Source organism: Kogia breviceps, chromosome 5 (genome assembly GCF_026419965.1).
Source record: "Kogia breviceps isolate mKogBre1 chromosome 5, mKogBre1 haplotype 1, whole genome shotgun sequence".
NCBI classification, from domain to species: domain Eukaryota; kingdom Metazoa; phylum Chordata; class Mammalia; order Artiodactyla; family Physeteridae; genus Kogia; species Kogia breviceps.
Genome location: NC_081314.1, coordinates 28,651,190 through 28,672,482, shown reverse-complemented (window position 1 = coordinate 28,672,482; position 21,293 = coordinate 28,651,190). Strand labels below are relative to the sequence as shown.

General features: G+C 39.2%; 1 protein-coding gene across 4 annotated transcripts in view; it reads right to left on the bottom strand.

Moving 5' to 3' along the window:
* PIK3R4 (phosphoinositide-3-kinase regulatory subunit 4) overlaps window positions 1–11,171 on the bottom strand; it is a 71,905-nt gene extending 60,734 nt beyond the window's left edge. For 2 of the 4 annotated variants that reach the window (XR_010840637.1, XM_067033806.1), the window contains exons 1-3: window positions 10,641–11,166; window positions 9,152–9,922; window positions 1,103–1,236 (exon numbers count right to left, since the gene is read on the bottom strand). Coding sequence is in view for 3 of the 4 variants with exons in the window: in XM_067033806.1 (XP_066889907.1) it covers window positions 1,103–1,236; window positions 9,152–9,884 (867 nt within the window). In the remaining variant the exon portion in view is untranslated. Of the gene's footprint in view, window positions 1–1,102; window positions 1,237–9,151; window positions 9,923–10,640 lie in introns of all 4 variants that reach the window. The other 2 variants (XM_059065468.2, XM_059065466.2) reach the window with 2 other exon arrangements.
* Window positions 11,172–21,293: the final 10,122 nt, after the last annotated feature.

Sequence of the window (21,293 nt, the reverse complement as noted above, 5' to 3'; positions counted from 1 at the left end):
CAGATTTGAGAACAGCAAATTAAATCAAATGAAAGCTACAATGGCAACTTAACACATGATTTAAAGGATATTTGAGGTAATTCTGACTCTTTCTAATCTCTATCTTTCAAACTACTTTCAGAACCTGACTACTGAGTAATATGTGACTCTACTATCATCCTATGAAGCAACAAATCACGTATTAACATACTCCAGATGGGCCAGACACATAAAGAGAATTAGCCTTAAAAATTAGTCAAATTCACTCCTTTCACAGTTAAGAAAAGGTAGGCCCAAATTCATAAAGTTACTTAGCCAACACAACATGATAATGAGTGCCACACCTAGAACAGCCAGGTATGCCAACTCCTAATCCAGTGTACTGTTCACTGAACGTGAGCTAATTTGGCTTCCTCTGGAGCATCTTATTTCTTAATATTTGCCATTTGTAAGAGAAATCAAAATGCATGTTTCCCTACCTTACTAAAGAATATTTTAAATATAAATAATCTTTCTGTGGCTCAGAGTCATCATCATACGCATCACTTACTGTATTGATTGACTTTAAAAAGATCCCCTCAAACAGTACTGTGGATATACGGCTTACGTGACCTCCCACAGAATGCCTCACATCTGTTCTGCTATACTAATGTGTGATTCTACAGCTCCCCTTCCAGATCTGGCCTCAGGGTCAAGAGAGGTACACAAAGCTAGTTGCTTTTATATGAAATGCCCCTATATTGCTGTATTACACTCAAGTTGCTGTTTCCTGTCTCCTCATTTTAGATATTTATCCTCTTCACTTCTTACTAGCCTGGACAATCTCTAACCCCCAAGCACCTCCTTACTTCCTTCCAAATCTGTCCAAAGCAGAGCTAAAGATTATAATGGAAAGATGTGTGCATGCGTGTGTGTGTGTGTGTGTGTGTGTGTGTGTGTGTGTAATATAAAGTCAAATGAGCTCTGTGCCTAAGAAGGGGAAAAAAATTGTACACTTCTGCCTAACAAAGTAAAAACAATAGGCTGGTATATGAGTCTATGGGGTTTTACTGCTTGCCCCAAATTCAGAACATTCCAGAGAACTGACTAATGCAAAAGTGAGAAATATTTGTAGCGTAGTTACCAATTCTCTGATACTGCAATCTTCAATTTTATTCAGCACCTGTTCAGGGAAAAACTGTCCATTTCTGTAAGCCAAAAGTTGAGAGAGATCAAATAGAGGCACACCTTCTGTAAAAAGCTCAGCTATCACGCAACCTGAAAAATAGCAGATATAATTCCATTAAAAATGAAATGCAAGATATTAATACCAATCAAGAATTCAGAGCATTCATAAAACTCAAGATGTAAAACTCAAAGTAAACCGAATTAAAATGTTTAATGCAACATACAACTACAATCCAGCAAGACAGGAAAAGTGTCTATTGCCTAATCAGCAATTTCTAAAAGTATGAAGTCAAAAAAGGCCTATTTAATTTTTCTCCTTCTTAAAAAAAATTAAATAAAATAAAATTACTTCCTTGTTCTATAATCGAAAAAAAATATATTACACATGTTATATACACACATACATTCAGAGATACAAAGATTAAAAGCCATAAGAAAGTGTTCTTTTAAAATATGAATTTATAGACATTAAGTTCATAAGAAACTACTGAGAAGTAACATCTGACAACTCATTTATTCATCATTAAACAAAAAGTTATCAGGTGTTTACTACACACTAGACTCAGTGCACAAAACAGATAAAAACTCTGCCCTCATGAAGCTTTCATTCTAGGAAGAAAGAAATAAAGTAAACCAGTGAACAGACACACTTATAAAATGAGAAGTGCTAAGAAGTGTGGCTGTAAGATTAGAGAGGAAAAGAGAGATACCTTTCATTTTGCACTTACATAATCTTCAAACAAGGAATAAATAAAGCAACTACATTCCCAAAAAGACAAAGCAGTTTCACTGAATCAGTATATGACATGCATTTAAAAAATCTTAAGGAGATCCTTAAACAACCTTAGTCACAGCCTTTGCATGTGTTGGTCCCTCTGTCTGGAATACTATACCTCCAAGCACCCTCATGGCTTACATCTAAACTTCCTTTAGACCTTGAATCAAATGTCATCTTAGCAGTTTTCTTGACTGCCCAGTTTAAAATTCCAAGCCCCCCCACTACAACTACCCCACACTCATTATCTAACACATTCTCTTTCCCCTTTCCCTTCTGTTTTTCCCCACATCACCAAATGCCACATTATATATTTTATGTATTTATTTCTTTATTGTCCATATACCCACTAGAATGCAGACTCCATAAGGGATTTTTGTCTATTTTGTTCACTGGAAAATCTCCAGCAACTAAGACAGCTCCTGATACATAATAAACACTCAATAAATTTCTTAATTTCTATCCATAGTGTCAAGTTTTAGAATAAAAAACTAAAATAGCTATTAAGAACACCTTAAGCAAGAAGGAAACAGAAGAACTGAACAATACTATAAACCAGATCTAACAGACATCAAAGGAACACGCCATCTAACAACAGAAGACAAAATTCTTCTCAAGTACATGTAGAACACTCTCCAAATGAAACCATATGCTAGACCATAAAACAAGCTTCCATGAATTTAAAAGGACTGAAATCATACAAATTACATCCTTCAAACCACAATGGAATGAAAAAACTCAGTAACAGAAGAAAATCTGAAAAATTAACAAATATGTAGAAATTAAACAACACACTCATAAATAACCAATGATCAAAGGAAAATTAGAAAATACTTTGAGATGAATGAAAACAAAAGCAACATACAAAAATGTATGGGATGCAACTAAACCAGCATTTAGAGAAAATGTATAACTATAAACACCTATTTTATAAGAGCTCAAAACAATAACCTAGGGCTTCCCTGGTGGCACAGTGGTTGAGAATCTGCCTGCCAATGCAGGAGACAGAGGCTCGAGCCCTGGCCTGGGAAGATCCCACATACCATGGTGCAACTAAGCCTGTGTGCCACAACTACTGAGCCTGTGCTCTAGAGCTCACGAGCCACAACTAGAGCCCATGTGCTGCAACTACTGAAGCCTGCATGCCTAGAGCCCATGCTCCACAAGAGAAGCCACCACAATGAGAAGCCCACGCACCACAACAAAGAGTAGCCCTCGCTCTCCGAAATTAGAGAAAGCCTGTGAGCAGCAACAAAGACCCAATGCAGCCAAAAATAAATAAATAAACAAATAAAATGTATTTTTAAAAAAAAAAAAAAATTATCTTAACCTTAAGAAGCAAACTAAAACCAAAGCAAAAAGAAAGAAAGGAACAATAGATATTGGGGTGAAAATTTATGAAATAGAGAATAAAATACAATAGAGAACATCAACAAAACCAAAAGTCGGTGCTTTGAAAAGCTCAACAGAATTGACAAGCTTTTCTAAGAAGAGAGATGACTCAAACTATGAAAATCAGGTATGAAAAAGGGGACATTACTACCAACCTCACAGAAATGAAAAGAATTATAAGGGAATACTTTAAACAAATGTATGCCAAAAATAGATAAACTAAATGAAATGGGAAGATTCCTAGAAAGATAAAGATTACCAAAAAGTGACTTGAAAAGAAAGAAAATCTGAATAGACCTTTTAAAGAGACTGAATTAGTAATGAAAAACTTCACACAAAGAAAAACCTAAGCCAACATGGCTTAACAGGTGAATTCTGTCAAACATTAAAATAATTAACACCCATCCCTGACAAATTCCAAAAACAGAAGAAGAGGAACACTTCCCAAGTCATTCTATGAGGCCAATATTACTCTAATAGCAAGCCAGACAAAGACATCACAAGTAAAGCAAACTACAGACCAATCCCTGATGAATATAGATAAAAATCCTCCAAAAAATATTAACAAACTGCATGCAGGAATTAGAGTCCATACCAATAATAATAATAAATAAATGAGGGGAAAGACAGGACACTTGAGCACACAAGAATGCTGAGGGCCTACTGGTAAATGTGGAGGTAGTGCTGGAGTTGGAAGATCGTCATTTTGCAACCATCATAGTAAAGATCAGATCAGGCAAGAAAGATCAACAGACACCAAATCAAAGAGGAAACTGTGATGACTGGCAGGATATTTGCATGGTCTTAAAGTTTCTTCCCACAGGTTGCTTATTAGTTGCAAGGGATTAAAAAAGCAAAAAGTAACTACAGAGGGGAAAAATTGGGCAAGAACTTGACCATGTGATCAAAATTAACATCACCAACAGACACCATTTGCCTCCAGATACGATACTGTGAAGACATCATCACCTACACAGTATTCCTGCTGAGAATGAATAACCTGAATCTAATCACAAGGAAACAGAGGATACATACAAAATGAGGACTATTCTATTGAAAAAGAAAGAGGTGAAGTCGGGTGCGTACACACAGTGCAGGTAAAAGCTGGTGAAAACTAAATAAGGTGTAAGTCTAGTTAACATTAATGCACCAACGTCAACTCCTAATTCTGATATGGTACTACAGTCATATAAGATGTCACTGGGGGTAGCTGTGTGAAGGGTTCTTCATTATTTTTGCAAGTTAGTATGAGTCTATTATTTTAAATAAAGAGTATAAAAATAATTTTTAAAAATTTAAGGGGAGGCTTCTGTGGTGGCGCAGTGGTTGAGAGTCCTCCTGCCAATGCAGGGGACACGGGTTTGTGCCCCGGTCCGGGAAGATCCCACATGCCGCGGAACGGCTGGGCCTGTGAGCCATGGCCACTGAGTCTGTGCGTCCAGAGCCTGTGCTCCGCAACGGGAGAGGCCACAACAATGAGAGGCCTGCGTACCAAAAAAAAAAAAAAAAAAATTTAAGGGGAGAGGAATTCTTCGAAAAATGTCAATGTCATAATGACAAAGAAAGACTGTGAAAATGTTCCATATTAAAGGAAGCTAAAGAGACATGACAACTAAATGCAATACCTGACCCGAGACTGGGTCGTGTCCTGGCGGAGGAAAAATGCTATAAAGGATGTTACTGGGTCAAATACAAAATTAGAATAAAAAGTGTAAATAATTATATCAATGTTAAATTCACTGCAGTTGGTAAATGCAACATACAGTTACATAAGCTTTATGTAAGAGACTACTGGGGTCTTAGGAAATACTAAAGTACTTGGGGGCAAAGGGCCGTGGAGGGGTGGGGAGTGGGGAGGAAGGGCGGAGAGTATGGGGTACAGAGTGCAGAGAAAAGGTATAAGTGATAAAGCAATTGGAACAAGACGTTAACAACAGGTCAATCTGGGTAAAGGATTTATGGATGTTCTATGTACTATTTTTATTTTTGCAAGTTTTTAAGTTTTAAGTTATTTCCAAATACTGTAAAAATAAAGAACATTTATTTACAACTAAATGGAGATTGTTTACAGACTGAACTATATCCCTCACCACCCCTCTAAATTCCTATGTTGAAGCCCTAACACCTTAGAATGTGACTATTTGGAGACAGAGACTTTAAAGAGGTAATTAAGGTTAAATGAGGTCATAAAGGTGGGGCCCTAATCCATTATGACTGGTGTCCTTATAAGAGGAAGGAACACCAGCGGAAAAGTGGCCACCTGGAACTCAAGGAGCGAGGGCTCAAGAGGAATCAAACCTGCTGGCACCTTGATCTTGGTCTTCCAGGCTCTGAGGGAACTTTCCAGAACTGAGGGAAAATAAATTTTTGTTTAAGCTACCCAGTCTGGAGTATTTTGTCATGTCATCCCGAGCAAACTAATACAGAGGTAAATATAGGATTTTTTTTTTCTTGCAACTTTTTTTTTTTTTGGATGCATCACACACCACGCGGGATCTTATTTCCCTGACCAGGGATGGAACCCATGCTCCCTGCAGTGGAAGCGCAGAGTCTTAACCATTGGACCACAGGGGAAGTCCCCTTTCTTGCAACTTTTATAATGGTATTCTGGAAGGGGTGTTACATGGTGGTATTTCTCTATAGAACAATTTGTTCAAGTTGCCTTTATCATCACTGAGTCCTTCTTTATCATTCAGATCTCAGATCAATGTCACCTTCAGAGGAGGCCTTCATTTTATCTACCAGCCCTTGTCATCCACTTAGAAATCACAGCACTTCATCACAGCACTTATCACTAATCAAAATTAACTTTCTTACTTACTTTTTTATTCTCTCTCCCTGCCCACACTTAGAATGCAAGCTCCATGAGTGCAGAAACTCTATCAGTATTGTTCACAGCTGCGTTCCCAACACCTACGCAACAGTGCCTTACACATAATAAGCACTCAAAAACTTGTCAAGTGAATGAATGAAAGATCTCCAGCAAACAAGGCTCTGCCCATATATGTGACCAGAGACAGAGAATATATACACTTCTCCCAAACTAGCAGCCAGGAACCATGGATAGGCCTTAAGATGGGGAAAAGTAACATTCAAACCCACAGAGCCTAACATTCAAACCCAAAGAGTCTAAATCAAATCTTAGGAGCAGTGGGAGTTGGAACAGATCCCACCCACCTCTTTCAAAGAAATGAAAGAAATGAAATCTTCAGCCAAAACAATGTAGAGCTCTTTAGTCTGGAAAAACAAATGGTGAGTAAGAAATCTTTTGAACTTCACAAAACTATAATGACTATAATGCACACAGAAAAGATAAATATAAACTTTTCATCAATCCGTGAAATTTTAAAACTTTAACGAACTTCCAGTCATAAAATAAATAAGTCATGGAGATGGAATGCAGAGCAAGGTGACTATAGTTGCTAAGAGGGTAGATTTCATAAGTTCTCACCCACAAGAAAAAAAAATTTTGTAACTACATATGGTGACAGATGTTAACTACACTTGTGGTGATCATTTCCCAACACATACAAATATCAAATCATTATGTTGTACACCTGAAACTAATGTTATATGTCAATTATACCTCAATTTTATTTTTAAAAGAGCTATAAATGATCTGCTGAAGCTAGAAAGTGATCACATTTCTAAGCTGGAGGAGTCCTATTTACATAACAGTAAGTTTAAAAGATAAAAATAGTTCAAGAAAAATTTAGATAAATTCACTGATCAGGTTAGGACTTTGATGGATTACATTTCTAATCTTGTTTTACTTACAATGTGGAGGCTACCCCACCTCATCAAAAATACCCTCCCTCAGTATTACCTTGGGACATAGACTAGTGAGCTGAACAGACCAACAGAGAGAAGTACAATCCTGTGTAACAAAGCTATTTGTTCACCTAGATGAAATACATTTCTTCATTAATTATGTCACTTTTCCTAAATAATCTAAAATACAACTCAATTTATGTTTTCTTTGTAGGAAACCTACAGATGAGAAAAAGATTAAAGCCAACCTTTGCAAAATTTACAAAAAATGGCAGTGATGCTAGAGTTCATATGGTATTCCTCAGGATACCATCCTCAGCCCACTTCTCCTCCAGAAGTTCATAGATAGCCTACAATCCATGACCAAGCTTCATGTGGTCTGTGTATGTAATGTATATGAATGTATGGTACATTTTTCCAAAGAAGGAGGTCACTGGTTTCATCAAAGTCTTTAAGGGGAGCCAAAAACACTTAAGAATCACTTCTGACATATATACACTACCAAACGTAAAACAGATAGCTAGTGGGAAGCAGCCGCATGGCACAGGGAGATCAGCTAGGTGGTTTGTGACCACATAGAGGGGTGGGATAGAGAGGGTGGGAGGGAGACGCAAGAGGTAAGAAATATGGGAACATATGTATATGCATAACTAATTCACTTTGTTATAAAGCAGAAACCAGCACACCATTGTAAAGCAATTACACTCCAATAAAGATGTTTTTAAAAAAAAGATGCCACTGATTGTGAGATGCATCATCAATTTGTTAGCAGTTTTTTTCAGGAGAAAAAATTAACCCTACCTTCTTAAATGAGCACATCGATTGTATGACTCATCCTGATTTCAGAAATGGTATAATAATAAAAGAATACTTCAAATGGTCAAAATTTAAAAAAAAAAAAGAATCACTTCTTCACAAACTCCGACTATAAACACATTCCCTTGGCTACAGTAACTACTACCTATTTCCTGATAACTACCAAATCTCCATCTCCACCCCACTGTACCAAACCTTTGTAACAACTGCCTGTCACACATCTTCTCCTGCATATCCCGACACCTTCAACTCAACATCTAATACAGACCTCAGCATCTTCCCACCCCCTATCTGTTCCTCCTCGTGTGTCTCCTAGCTCAGTGACGGGTATCACCATCCCCCTGGTTTCCCAAGCCCGGGGAACAGGAGTGTTCTTGATCCTCCAATCAATCACCAAATCCTAACAATTCTACCCACTAATTATCTCTTAAGCATTACTTTTCTCCACTCCTTCTCCAACTGTCACAACTTGAAGCCAGTCAGGACCACGTCTTACCTGAATTGTGGCAGCTGACTACTAACTGGTTTTCCCATCTCCTGCTACAGTCCGTTTTGTCTAATACACATATCTGAGAATGTCCCTGTAGACTAGCATGGACATACCAGACTCCTTCTGATCTGGGCCTTGCTTACCTCACACCCTACGTTCCAGATGTACTAAAGTACTTAAAGTCCCCTAATAAATCAATGCATCATGCTCTGGTCTTCAAATCTTCACATAAGCAACACCCTCTGCCTGAAACAAACTACCCTTCCCATAGCTAGCTCCCAATCACCTTTCAGGTCTCAGTTTAAATACCTTCCTTCCAATAGAGATGCCTTTCCTGATCCTGCCACTCTACCCATCACCACCAAAGAGATTCATTTAAGTATCCATACGCTCCTGTAACAGCAGCCTAAGCTTATCACCACCACAGCAAACCACAGTGCACTGAAATGTCTTTTTTCAATATCATATCTACCTCCCCATTAAAGTGTAAGCACCCTGAAAAGAGAAATGTAATTACCCATCTATGTCTCTAGCACTTAAGACAGTGCCTGACACATACAGAAGAAAGAATTCAAATATTCCTTAAACATCTGAATGAGTAGACCACTCTGGATTTTCTAGGTGCCGAAACACATCCAGTGAAAGAATACTGCATCTATCTGAAAAGTGCAGGAGGATTTACCAAAAAAATTAATTTTCTATGTTCAAGAGTTAAAATAAATGCACACTGCCACCGTAGCAAAATTGACCAACTCACATACCTGCTGAAAAGATATCCATTGCTCGCTTCAACTCTCCTCTTGTTCTCTGATTGCTATTTAAGTCTACAAGTGGAGTTGAAGGATCTCTCATATATTCTAACTCAGTGGCAAACAATCCACCATCAACAAAACGTTCAGGAGCAATATAACAAGTTCTCCTCCGTGAAGTGTCAAAAAAATAGTTGAAATCTGCTGGGTTGTCCTCTGGAAGATAAGTGGGTTTAAAACTGGCAAAATCAGTTAGGAGGACCCAATTCCAACTGGTGACCATCACATTCTCAGTCTTGATGTCCCCGTGACGGACTCCAGATTTGTGTGCTTGGTCCACAGCTGTGAGGATCTGGAAAGCGATCCAGCGCTTCTCGATGTTATTTAAGAACGGACGGGTGCTGATGCGATCATAGAGGTTGTCTCGCACATACTGCCTGAAGAGCATGGCTGCCTTCTCAGATGCTTTTTCTGCTGCTTTCTGGAAAGGTAGGCAGTTCTGTGCAGAATGAAGCCTGATTTTCAGTTCCTCAAGCTCTTGTTTATAGCTGGTAAGAGGCAACGTGGGATCCTGAATTGCAAAGACCTTCACAACCACCAGGCCTTCTCGGTGTTTCGCTCGAGCAACTTTAAAGAACCGAGTACTCCCCAGACTCTTATCATATTCAAAGTCATGGATGTCTGAGAAATAACTCTCCACAGAAAGGATCTGGGAGGGAGCAATGCCGGCGAGCTGGTTTCCCATAATGGCAGCAAGCACCTAAGTAATTTAGGATACAACACCTATTTAAAAAAAAAAAAAAAAAAAGGAAGGAAAGAGAAAAGGAAAAAGAAAAGAAACGAGCAATGAAACACCATTATTTGTGTGGCCTCTTCCTATAAGATAGATATACCATATTTCTCCTCCACCGAGAGCACTGTACTTAGCCTTCTGGGCAGCTTCTAAATTTCAGACATATTATCTTAAAAGATCTTGTTATTTTATATTGTCCTTTCCAGGAGCTGACTTATATGTAAATAGACCCCATCTCTATTAAGTTGAAAATGTTAGAATGTGTATTTTATGATATTTAAATTTAAAACTTAATGAGTCTTTACTAATGTGTTCAGTATTATGCTGGGGCTATAAGAGTTACAAAAGTACCATATGACACAGTCTTTGTCCAAGAAGAACCTTTCTTAAATAGAAAACCCAAGCACATAAAAAACTTAAATCTAACTAAGAATCGCCTGATACAAATAGGTCGGGCTAAAAAAATCCAAACAATCGCATATCCTGAGCCCGCCCTGCCTAATTCCAGTGTGCCTTCCCACTCAGCTAACAGAAGGCACAGAGTCGTTTGGTTTGCCATAACGACAAGGAAGAACCCCTGGTAGAGATGCTAAAAAGTAAACCAAAATACCGACTTGCCAAACACAGCCCAGGGTTCTCCCAGCTCAGATTTTGCAGGAAATGAAAACACACATGTACACACGGCCGTGCACACGTGCAAACATTTACCCTGGGGGACTCTGGGAAATGTCACACGCCGATCGCTCGCTCACACGGAGGTCATGGCAGGTCACTTCAGGGTCTGGGCGGGGAAGGGAGTCAGCAGTCCAGCGAGTCTTCTCTACGAGGGGTCCTCCTTTAAAGAGGGGAGAAGGGGATCCTGCAGGAGGGACGCAGAAGAGTCCCAGTCTCCAGGACCCCTGCGGTCCGCGGGGGAGACGCGGGAAGCTCTCAGGGCCGCAGCAGACACCGAGCCACGCTGAGATGATCCCAGACCCCAGGGAGTCGCCAAGCCAGCCCCCTCCTCCGCCCCGCCTGCCACGCGTTCCCGGGCCTCGCCTTCCTCTCGCGCGGGCCTGGACCCTCGAGACCCTCTAACTCCTTGAGGACCTCCTCACCCGCGGGAGGTGGAACCCGGGAGACAGGTAGGCAGAGAGGTCCAGGGAAACTCCGCTTCTCCAGCGGCTGCAGACGCTGCGAACGCTGAACTCCCGGGAAAGCTGCCGGCTCTGACCCCACTTCCTGTCGCGGAGCGGAAGTGACGGCCTGAGGAGGAGCGCGAGTCCGGGACTGGTTGCTAGGAAACGAGGGAGGGGCGTGGCCGAGCTCCCTGAGCCCGGGTGAAGAAAACAAGATTACCCGACAGCAGTCTGATCTTCATCCAGGTCTTCTACCCAATCCCTAAACTCTGAGGCTTTCTGACATCCCCCAGGACCTGTTCAGATGCCCTTCACCCAAGTGCACCAGAGCAGAGTCCTTTAAGAGCATTCACAGGCTTAGGAAAGTTAACATATCCCAAGTTGAATTTTTTAAGAGATTTATAGAGCTATAATTTACATACTATAAAGTTCACCTGTTTGAAATACACAAATCAATGGATTTATATTTTTTTTTACAGAATTGTACAATCATACCTATAATCTAACTTTAGAACATCTTCCTGACCCCCAAAATGAAACCCTGTAACTACTAGCAGTCACTCCCCATCTGCCCATTGTTTCTCCCCATCCCAGCCCTAGGCAACCACTAATGTACTTTATGTTTCTTGCCTATTCTGGACATTTTGTGTATATTTTGTGTGGGTCTTTGTGACTGACTTCTTTCACTTCGTGTGTTTTTGAGGATTATCCCTGTTGTAGCTTGTATTTCATTCCCTTTTATTGCCAAATATTCTATTGCACGAATATTTCACATTTTGTTTACCATTCACTAGTTGATAGACATTTGGGTTGTTTCCACTTTTTTGGCTATTACAGATAATACTGCTATGGACATTCGTGCATAAGGCTTTTTGTGATCATATGTTTTCACTTCTCTTGAGTAAACACCTAGGAGTGGAAGTGAAACGGAGCAGGACCATATGGTCCTTCCCAGGCATGTCCTCTGCCTGCCTTTTGTCTGTGGAAAAACTTTAGCCAAAGAATAAGTTTAATCAGAGAAGTGAGAAAATGCAGAAACAAAGGAAAACAGTTTAACAAGACTAAATAATAATAGTTTAGTCATTAAGCATAGTCAAGGACCTTTAGCTCCTCCTCAAGCGCTACAGATAATATTCTGAGCTATATCCTATGAGCTGTCTTGTAGATGCTGAGACCCCCACCAGGTGGAAGAAGTTAACTACATGATGACCAGACTGCAGCCATGACTTAAGCTACCACAATTCCAAGAACCCGCGTCAAGGAACTGGGAACAAACCATCCCTAGAACTGAAGATTAATTGTACTTAAAGCAATCAAGATGACACTGGTCAGACCACCACATGGCCAATTTCAAGGTGACTGTCAGAGCTGACAGTGCTATTTCTGCATTTAGCCCCCTCCTTCTGTCTATAAAAGCTCTTGCCCCCTGATTGTCATGGTGGGAGTCGGCCTTTGGACAGAAGTCTGCCCTCCCCCCCAGTTGCTGGCATCCAAAATAAAGCAAACTTTCCTTTCCACCAATATTGGCTTTTGAGTGGCGAGCAGCCAGACCCCACTTTCAGTTACAGAAATGTGGTAACTCTATGTTTAACGTATTGAGAAACTGACAAACTATTTTCCAAAGTTGCTGCATCATTTTACATTTCTACCAGCAATGTATAAGGGTTTCAATTTCTCTACATCTTCACTGACACATGTTGTTATTTATCATTTTATTATGGCCATCCTATTAGGTGTGAAGTAGTATCTCATGTGGGTTTTATTTGCATTTTCTTAATAAATAACGATGTTGAGTATCTTTTCACGTGCTTACTGGCCATTCTTATATCTTCTTTGGAGTAACGTCTATTCAAACCCTTTGCCCATTTTTTTAATCCGGTTGTCTTTTTATTATTGAGTTTTAAGATTTCTTTATATATTATGGATACAAGCCCCTTATCAGATTTGCAAATAGTTTTTCTCTATGCTGTCTTTTTCTTTTATATTGGTGTCCTTTGAAGCACAAAGTGTTTTAATCCAGAGCTGAATATTTTTTTATTATCCCAGCAACTTCCTCTCCTCCATTCTTCCCCGTTTCAGTAGGCAGCACTACTACCCACTGGGTTCCTCCAACTACAGATTTGGAAGTCCTTAGATCATCCTTGACATTTTTCTACTCTTTCTCTCTTTCACCCACCCCATTCAATAATCACCTGCTCTTGTTGATTCCACCTCCAAAATATGCTTTGAAGCCAACCACTGCCATCTCTCCAGGGCCTAAGCCAAGCCACCATTATTCTTATGATGTCTGGATTTTGAAATCTACTACTCAGAAAAGGCATTCTGCACCCGCAATATTATTTTTTATACTCCTTCCATGATTTCTTCTGGGTCTTTTTGTATTTTTAAATTTCTGAAGTATGGATCCAACTTTATTTTTTCTCTAGAGGGATACTGTAATATCAAAACATGTTAACAAGTAATCCATTTTCTTCCAGTTATTTGAAATGACATATTTACCATATACAAATTTCCTATATATAGTGAGTCTTCTGATGAACTCTCTCTTCTGTCCATTGAGTTGCCATTTAATTCATCTGGGAGTACTGTTTTAACCACTACAAAGTTGTTTCAACATCTAACATGGCTACTATTCCATTAATCTCTTTTAGAATACAGCTACAGTTATAAGACATCTATGCTTACATCCTTCCAGATTCTCCCCCTTGTTTTTAGACTAAAGTTAGAAATCCTTAGTTTGGCCTACAAGACCCTGCATGATCTGACCCCTGCCCACCCTGACAAAATCTGCTCATCTTTCAAGTTCCAGATTAAGTGCCAACACTTCAGGAAGGCCTTCCTTGAAACCGCCCCCTGCCCATTATATAATAATCTCATAGACCCTAAACTTTTTCTTCATAGCACTTATCATTGAAATCATTTCATTTTAGAGGGTAACTATGAGCTTAATGTCTGTTTTCCCACCAGACCATAAACTCCATGAGGACAGTGATTTTGTAATTCTTATTCACCAGGATATTTTCAACACCTAAGACAGTATCTGACATGGCAGGCATTCAGTAGATACTTGTTGAATAAATAGATGTGGCCCTGTCAGAGTCCCAGGATGAGGAATGTCTAAAATACATGTGAGAATTAGTACAAATATTACTCAGCCATTAAGAAAAATGAAATAATGCCATTTGCAGCAAGATGGGTAGACCTAGAGAATATTATACTAAGTGAAGTAAGCTAGACAGAGAAAGACAAATATCATATGATATCACTTATATGTGGAATCTTAAAAAATGATACAAATGAGCTTATTTACAAAACAGAAACAGGCTTAAAGACATAGGAAACAAACTTATGGTTATCAAAAGGGAAAGGGGGGTAGGGATAAATTAAGAGTTTGGGATTAACAGATACACACTAGTATATATAAAATAAACAATAATGACCTACTGTATAGCATAGGGAACTATACTTAATATCTTGTAATAACCTATAATTGAAAATAATATATATGTATACATATACACATATATATGTCTGAATCACTTTGCTGTACACCTGAAACTAACATTGTAAATCAACTATACTTCAATTAAAAAAACAAATAAATAAAAGAATTAGCACACACATACAGTTATTTAGCAGTTAGTATTTTAAGATTATGTTTTCATTTCAGACTCTGATTACCATGTATGTAAGTGCTTTAAACATCTCACCAATAGAAAAGTCATGGTGTAAAAATGTGATAAATCTGTCTCCGTTTAGATTACTACTGCATTTCCTCCACATCTATTTTTTCCCCACCACTACATTTTGTGAAATAACTCATGAAATATTTTTTAATGCTTTCTGTACTCGCATCTTGGTTTTCTTTCCTTCCCTTTCCTTTCTTTTCTTCTGTTTTTAAATAGCAATCATGTCTACCTGTGGAGATTTTTTTTAAAAGAATGTCACCTAGTGTTTTTCAGAGTAAATTAAAAAATAAAATTTCCTTGACACTGGCGGAGTAAAAAGAAGAAACAGCCAGCAAACACTCCTCTATTCTCTGGCCAACAGCCTCTCAGCTGCATTGTGGCAGTGACAGAAAAAATAAATGTTTCTGGAAAGTAGCTATACCATAGAAACTATACTTTCCACACCTTGAATATAAGTGGGGCCATTTGACTAGCTCTCACTATAAAGTACAAGTGGAAATTATGTGTTTCACTTCTAGGTCAAGGCAGTTAAGAGAGGAATGACCTTCATTCTCTCCTTCCCTTCAGCCTAGATTCAGGGGACTTCAAGGCCGTAGGTAATGCCAGAGCCACAAAATGGTAGAAGCCTGTGTCCCTGAATTACTGTCTGAAGAAAGACCACCTGTTAAACACCAGCACCCATATAAGACCTTTACATAAGCAAAAGCAAACATCCATGAGTTAAGCCAGTGAAACGCTGATGTTTATTTGCTACAGACATTAGCCTTACCTTAACACACACTTCATCATCGTCCTGACCTCTCCTCATTCCTCCCTCCCCCAGGCTGCTTTTGCCTCACTTCCAGTCCTGGGAGGTGTCCACGTGGACTCTCTGCAAGCCTTGCATCCTAAGGAAAAGGAGTAAAGAGAATCCCTAATGTAAACAACACCCTACAGTTAATAGTACATCTATTCTTTTTTTTGTAGATGATTGCAAGATGATAGATGTAAAAGGAACTGGAAATTATCAATTTGTAAACTGCAGTATAATAACTGGTTCCCACAAGGATCATCAATGGATTCTAAAATCATTGGGTGAAAGGCTGTGGGGCAACAAGATAAACTCATGGTGCCCAAAGAATACCTACAGTTTACTTTTTACATCAGAAAGGGGGAGAAATAAATCTTTAATAGTGGAAAACTGTGGCAGTAAACCCTCTATCCACATGTTCAAATGTAACATGACTAATAGTACACAGTATCACCCAATAAAGCATTCTTACCAAGAAGCTTTAACCTGAATCTAATCAAGCCCCTAGACCTCACTGTCCAATATGGTAGACACTAGCCACATCTGACACATTTGAAATGTGACTACTCCAAATTGAGATGTGCTCTAAGTGTGAAAAACACACAGCATTTAAAGAACTTAATACCAAAAAATTTTTTAAGTCTCATTGATACGTTTTATACTTATTATACTTTGAAATCATATTTTAGAAATAATAGGTTAAATAAATATCTTGTATATCTTATTAAAATTAATTTAATTTTTTTTTATTTTTTAAATGCGTCTACCAGATAATTTTAAATTACATATGTGGCTCAGGCTATATTTTTATTAGAAAGCACTGCTCTAGCCCTAACTTCCAGACTATAAAAAAATAAAATAGAGGAATAATTTAAGCCGTATCATCAGGAAACAATCTTATGAACCTAGAAAATTGAACGTTAGCCTGGATTCTTCAAAAAAAAAAAAAGTGGAGAAACTTTTCTAGACTAAAAGACTCTAAACATACATAAAATTCAAATGCAATGTGTGAACCTCAACCTGATTCAGGTTTAGAAACAGCCATAAAAGGCATTTTGTGCAAAGTTGGGGAAATCCGAATATGACTGAATATTTCAGATAGAAAGAAATGACCAAAATGTTTCTCAAACCGCTAATTATTTCATTTTGCTATCACTTTCTGGGTCTTATTTAAAAACACCTAAGCTGTCTGACCTAGAGCTGCGTCCCTTCATGAACTAAGGCACTGGCAGACAGAGTCCAGAAAGCTGGACTCCTTTTAATATGAAATTGGGTGAAACTTTGTTCTTGAAGAGATGGGAATGCAAGAGGGAAAGAAAGTTTTTAAAAGAAGATGAGAGTTGTCAAAAAAATAAAATGATTTTAATGATAATAAGTGCTATGAAGAAAATGTACAAGGGCCTGTTGAGGATATATAGCAGGAGGAGGGTAGCATTCAGGGAAGACATTCCTGAAGGGTTGGCACTTCATCTGGGAATTGGAAGATGAGCAGTTGGCTACGTAAAGAGTAGGGGAAAATGTTGTAAGCAGAGGAAAGAGTAAAAGTGAAGCCTGGTGATGGGAGAATTTTGAACCAAGGAACCAAGAGAAGTCTGGTGTATGGTGTGGGGAGGGACAGTGAGTGGACCCAGCTACAGTGTGAGGCAGGCACACAGAATCCACTCATCAGAGCCATCCCTCTACTCCAGCACTGTCCTTCCACTTCTGCTCCTCCACAAACTCTCTTCCACAAAGGATCTGGAGTGACTCTACAAAGTTAAATCAGACAATGAGAATAGAAACAATATATATTTATTTAAAAGAACAAAGAAGGGTTTCTCTGGTGGCATAGTGGTTAGGAATCCACCTGCTAATGCAGGGGACATGGGTTCGAGCCCTGGTCCAGGATGATCTCACATTCCGCAGAGCAACTAAGCTCATGCGCCACAGCTGCTGAGCCTGCCCCCTAGAGCCTGTGAGCCACAACTACTGAGCCTATATGCCACAACTACTGAAGCCCGCGCGCTAGAGCCCGTGCTCCACAACAAAAGAAGCCACCACAACGAGAAGCCTGCGCACCACAACAAAGTGTGGCCCCTGCTTGCCACAGCTAGAGAAAGCCCACACGCAGCAACGAAGACCTAACACAGCCAAAAATAAATAAATAAATAAAAGAACAAAGAACTAGTAGTTAGAATCAGTGAATTGAACTGCAGATGAATTTTCAATTGAGCTTTGAAATTGTGGCAACTAATCCCTAGAGTTAAATTTGTGGTTTACACATCTCACACTGTCCAGGAAAGGGAAATAAACTAATTAATAGGGAAAGAAAACTTTTCCCTAGACCAGCTTCAAGACGGGATTTTTCCTTTGAATCTGTATAGAAAAGACATTGGTTAACATGTTAAGTAAGCATCAGAAGCAAAGATTTCCTACAGAGTTAAGTAAATGATTCAGTAAATATGGTGCCTACCACTTGGGACCTATTCAATAATATGCTTATAGCATCTTCTGTTTTTCTAAGTACTTGATCTCCATCTAAACTCCCTCTCCTGAAATGCAAATCAAAACGACAATGACATACCACCTCATACCAGTCAGAATGGCCATCATTAAAAAGGCTACAGGGGCTTCCCTGGTGGCGCAGTGGTTGGGAATCCGCCTGCCAATGCAGGGGATGCGGGTTCGAGCCCTCGTCTGGGAGGATCCCACATGCCGCGGAGCAACTGGGCCCGTGAGCCACACCTACTGAGCCTGCGCGTCTGGAACCTGTGCTCCGCAACAAGAGAAGCCACGACAATGAGAAGCCCGCGCACCACGATGAAGAGTAGCCCACGCTCGCCGCAACTAGAGAAAGCCCACGCACAGCAACGAAGACCTAACACAGCCATAAATAAATAAATTTAAAAATAAATTTAAAAAAAAAAAAGGCTACAAATAACAAATGCTGGTGAGGGTGTGGAGAAAAGGGAGCCCTCTTGCACTGTTGGTGGGAATGTAAATTGGTGCAGCCACTATAGAGAACAATATGGAGGTTTCTCAAAAAACTAAGAGTTCCCATATGATCCAGCAACCCCATTCCTAGGTATATATCCAGACAAAACTATAATTTGAGAAGATACATGCACCACTATGTTCATAGTAGCACGATTTACAATAGCCAAGACATGGAAGCAACCTAAATGTCCATCAACAGATGAATGGATAAAGATGTGGTACATATATACAATGGAATACTACTCAGCCATAAAAAAGAAATCTTGCCATTTGCAACAACATGGATGGACCTAGAGATTATCATACTAAGTGAAGTAAGTCAGAAAGAGAAAGACAGGGCTTCCCTGGTGGCGCAGTGGTTGAGAGTCCGCCTGCCGATGCAGGGGGCACAGGTTCGTGTACCAGTCCGGGAAGATCCCACATGCCGCGGAGCAGCTGGGCCCGTGAGCCATGGCCGCTGAGCCTGTGCGTCCGGGACCTGTGCTCTGCAACAGGAGAGGCCACAACAGTGAGAGGCCTGCGTACTGCAAAAAAAAAAAAAAAAAAAAAAAAAAAAAAAGAAAGAGAAAGTCAAATACCATATGATATCACATGTGGAATCTAAAGACACAAACGAACTTCTCTATGAAACAGAAGCAGACTCACAGATATAGAGAACAAGGGTGTCAAGGGCGGGGGAAGGTGGATGAGGGATGGAGTGGGAGTTTGGGATTAGCAGACACAAACTACTATATACAGAATGGGTAAACAAGGTCCTACTGTATAGCATAGGGAACTATACTCAATATTTTGTAATAAACCATAATGGAAAATTTAAAAATTAATAATAGACTTCCTCATGTACTACAATGTTCACTGCAGCTCTATTTACAATAGTCAGGACATGGAAGCAACCTAAGTGTCCATCAACAGATGAATGGATAAAGAAGCACATATATACAATGGAATATTACTCAGCCATAAAAAGAAATGAAATTGAGTTATTTGCAGTGAGGTGGATGGACCTAGAGTCTGTCATACAGAGTGAAGTAAGTCAAAAAGAGAAAAACAAATAACGTATGCTAACACATATGTATGGAATCTAAGAAAAAAAAAAAAAAAAAAGGTCATGAAGAACCTAGGGGTAAGATGCGAATAAAGACACAGACCTACTAGAGAATGGACTTTAGGTTATGGGGAGGGGGAAGGCTAAGCTGTGACAAAGTGAGAGAGTGGCATGGACATACATACAATACCAAACGTAAAATAGATAGCTAGTGGGAAGCAACCGCATAGCACAGGGAGAACAGCTAGGTGGTTTGTGACCACCTAGAGGGGTGGGATAGGGAGGGTGGGAGGGAGGGAGACGCAAGAGGGAAGAGATATGGGAACATATATATATGTATAACTGATTCACTTTGTTGTAAAGCAGAAACTAACACACCATTGTAAAGTAATTATACTCCAATAAAGATGTTAAAAAAATCAGCATTTTAGAAAGACAAAAAAAAAGTAGTAAATGAGAAACAAAGATATTGATGCGCTAGACAAAAATATGTGCTAGTTTTTTTGAGTGAGGACAATATCTGGCTAGGCAGTAGGTTTATCGAGGGTATGTTCATTAGTGATTATTTTTTATGACCATTGTTTTCATGTTCAGCTTTGTAACTTTGGGCATTCGATAACAAATACATGAGAAATGAAGATTCTCTGCAGTAACTTTATCACATAATATTTTGGATTAAATGAGATAACTCTAATATATATTAGGATTTTGACATATCTTAAATGTTCAAAAGTGTGAGTGTGTGTGTGTATCCATTTGAAAGGGTATATACCAATGTTAATAGAGATTATCTCTCATTGATTTATATATATATATATTTTTTGTTTTGTTTTGTTTTTTTATTTTTTTGCAGTATGCGGGCCTCTCACTGTGTGGCCTCTCCCGTTGCGGAGCACAGGCTCCAGACGCGCAGGCCTAGCGGCCATGGCTCACGGGCCCAGCCGCTCCGCGGCATGTGGGATCTTCCCGGACCAGGGCACGAACCCGTGTCTCCTGCATCGGCAGGCGGATTCTCAACCACTGCGCCACCAGGGAAGCCCGATTTATATTTTTAAAAGTTAACATTTTATTTTATTTTTTTAATGAAAATATAGTTGATTTACAAAGCTGTGTTAGTTTCAGATGTACTGCAAAGTAGTGATTCATAAAAGTTAACATTTTAAATGCTAATTTTCTACATGTATTACTCATTTTTCTTATTCATAGTTAATATGTTTTATTATTAAAAAGTAAGACAATATAAAAGGGAGAAGATGCATAATTCTGTCAATATTTCAGTGTGTGTCTATTCTTCCACATTATTTTGAATGCTTATTCGTTCATTTGTTGTTCACAAAAATAGGATTATACAGTGTATACTAATTGATCGATGAAAAATCCATGCAGTTTTAGGAAGCTGCAATGTATATGTATATAGGTTATAATCAAATGGATGAGTTTATGGTGAGGAGAAGGCCCGATATATCTATACATTCTACTGGTCAATGTTTTCAGGAATATTTGACCAAGGTAAAGTGTCATTTTTGTATTAATTTCAGACGCTGCAGGTTCATCCAACATCTAGTCCCAACCAACTTCTCCCTTGCTGCCCCTACTATAGAGGCTGTGAAAGCTGAATAGTGGTTTTTTCCAGTCTCTTTTACAATAGGAGTGGGCTTGGTGTGTTTTGCCCGCTGAGATGTGAGGAGAAATCCGTGGGCACTACCTTTTTCCATTTGACCTTCCAGCCCTGATCACAGATTG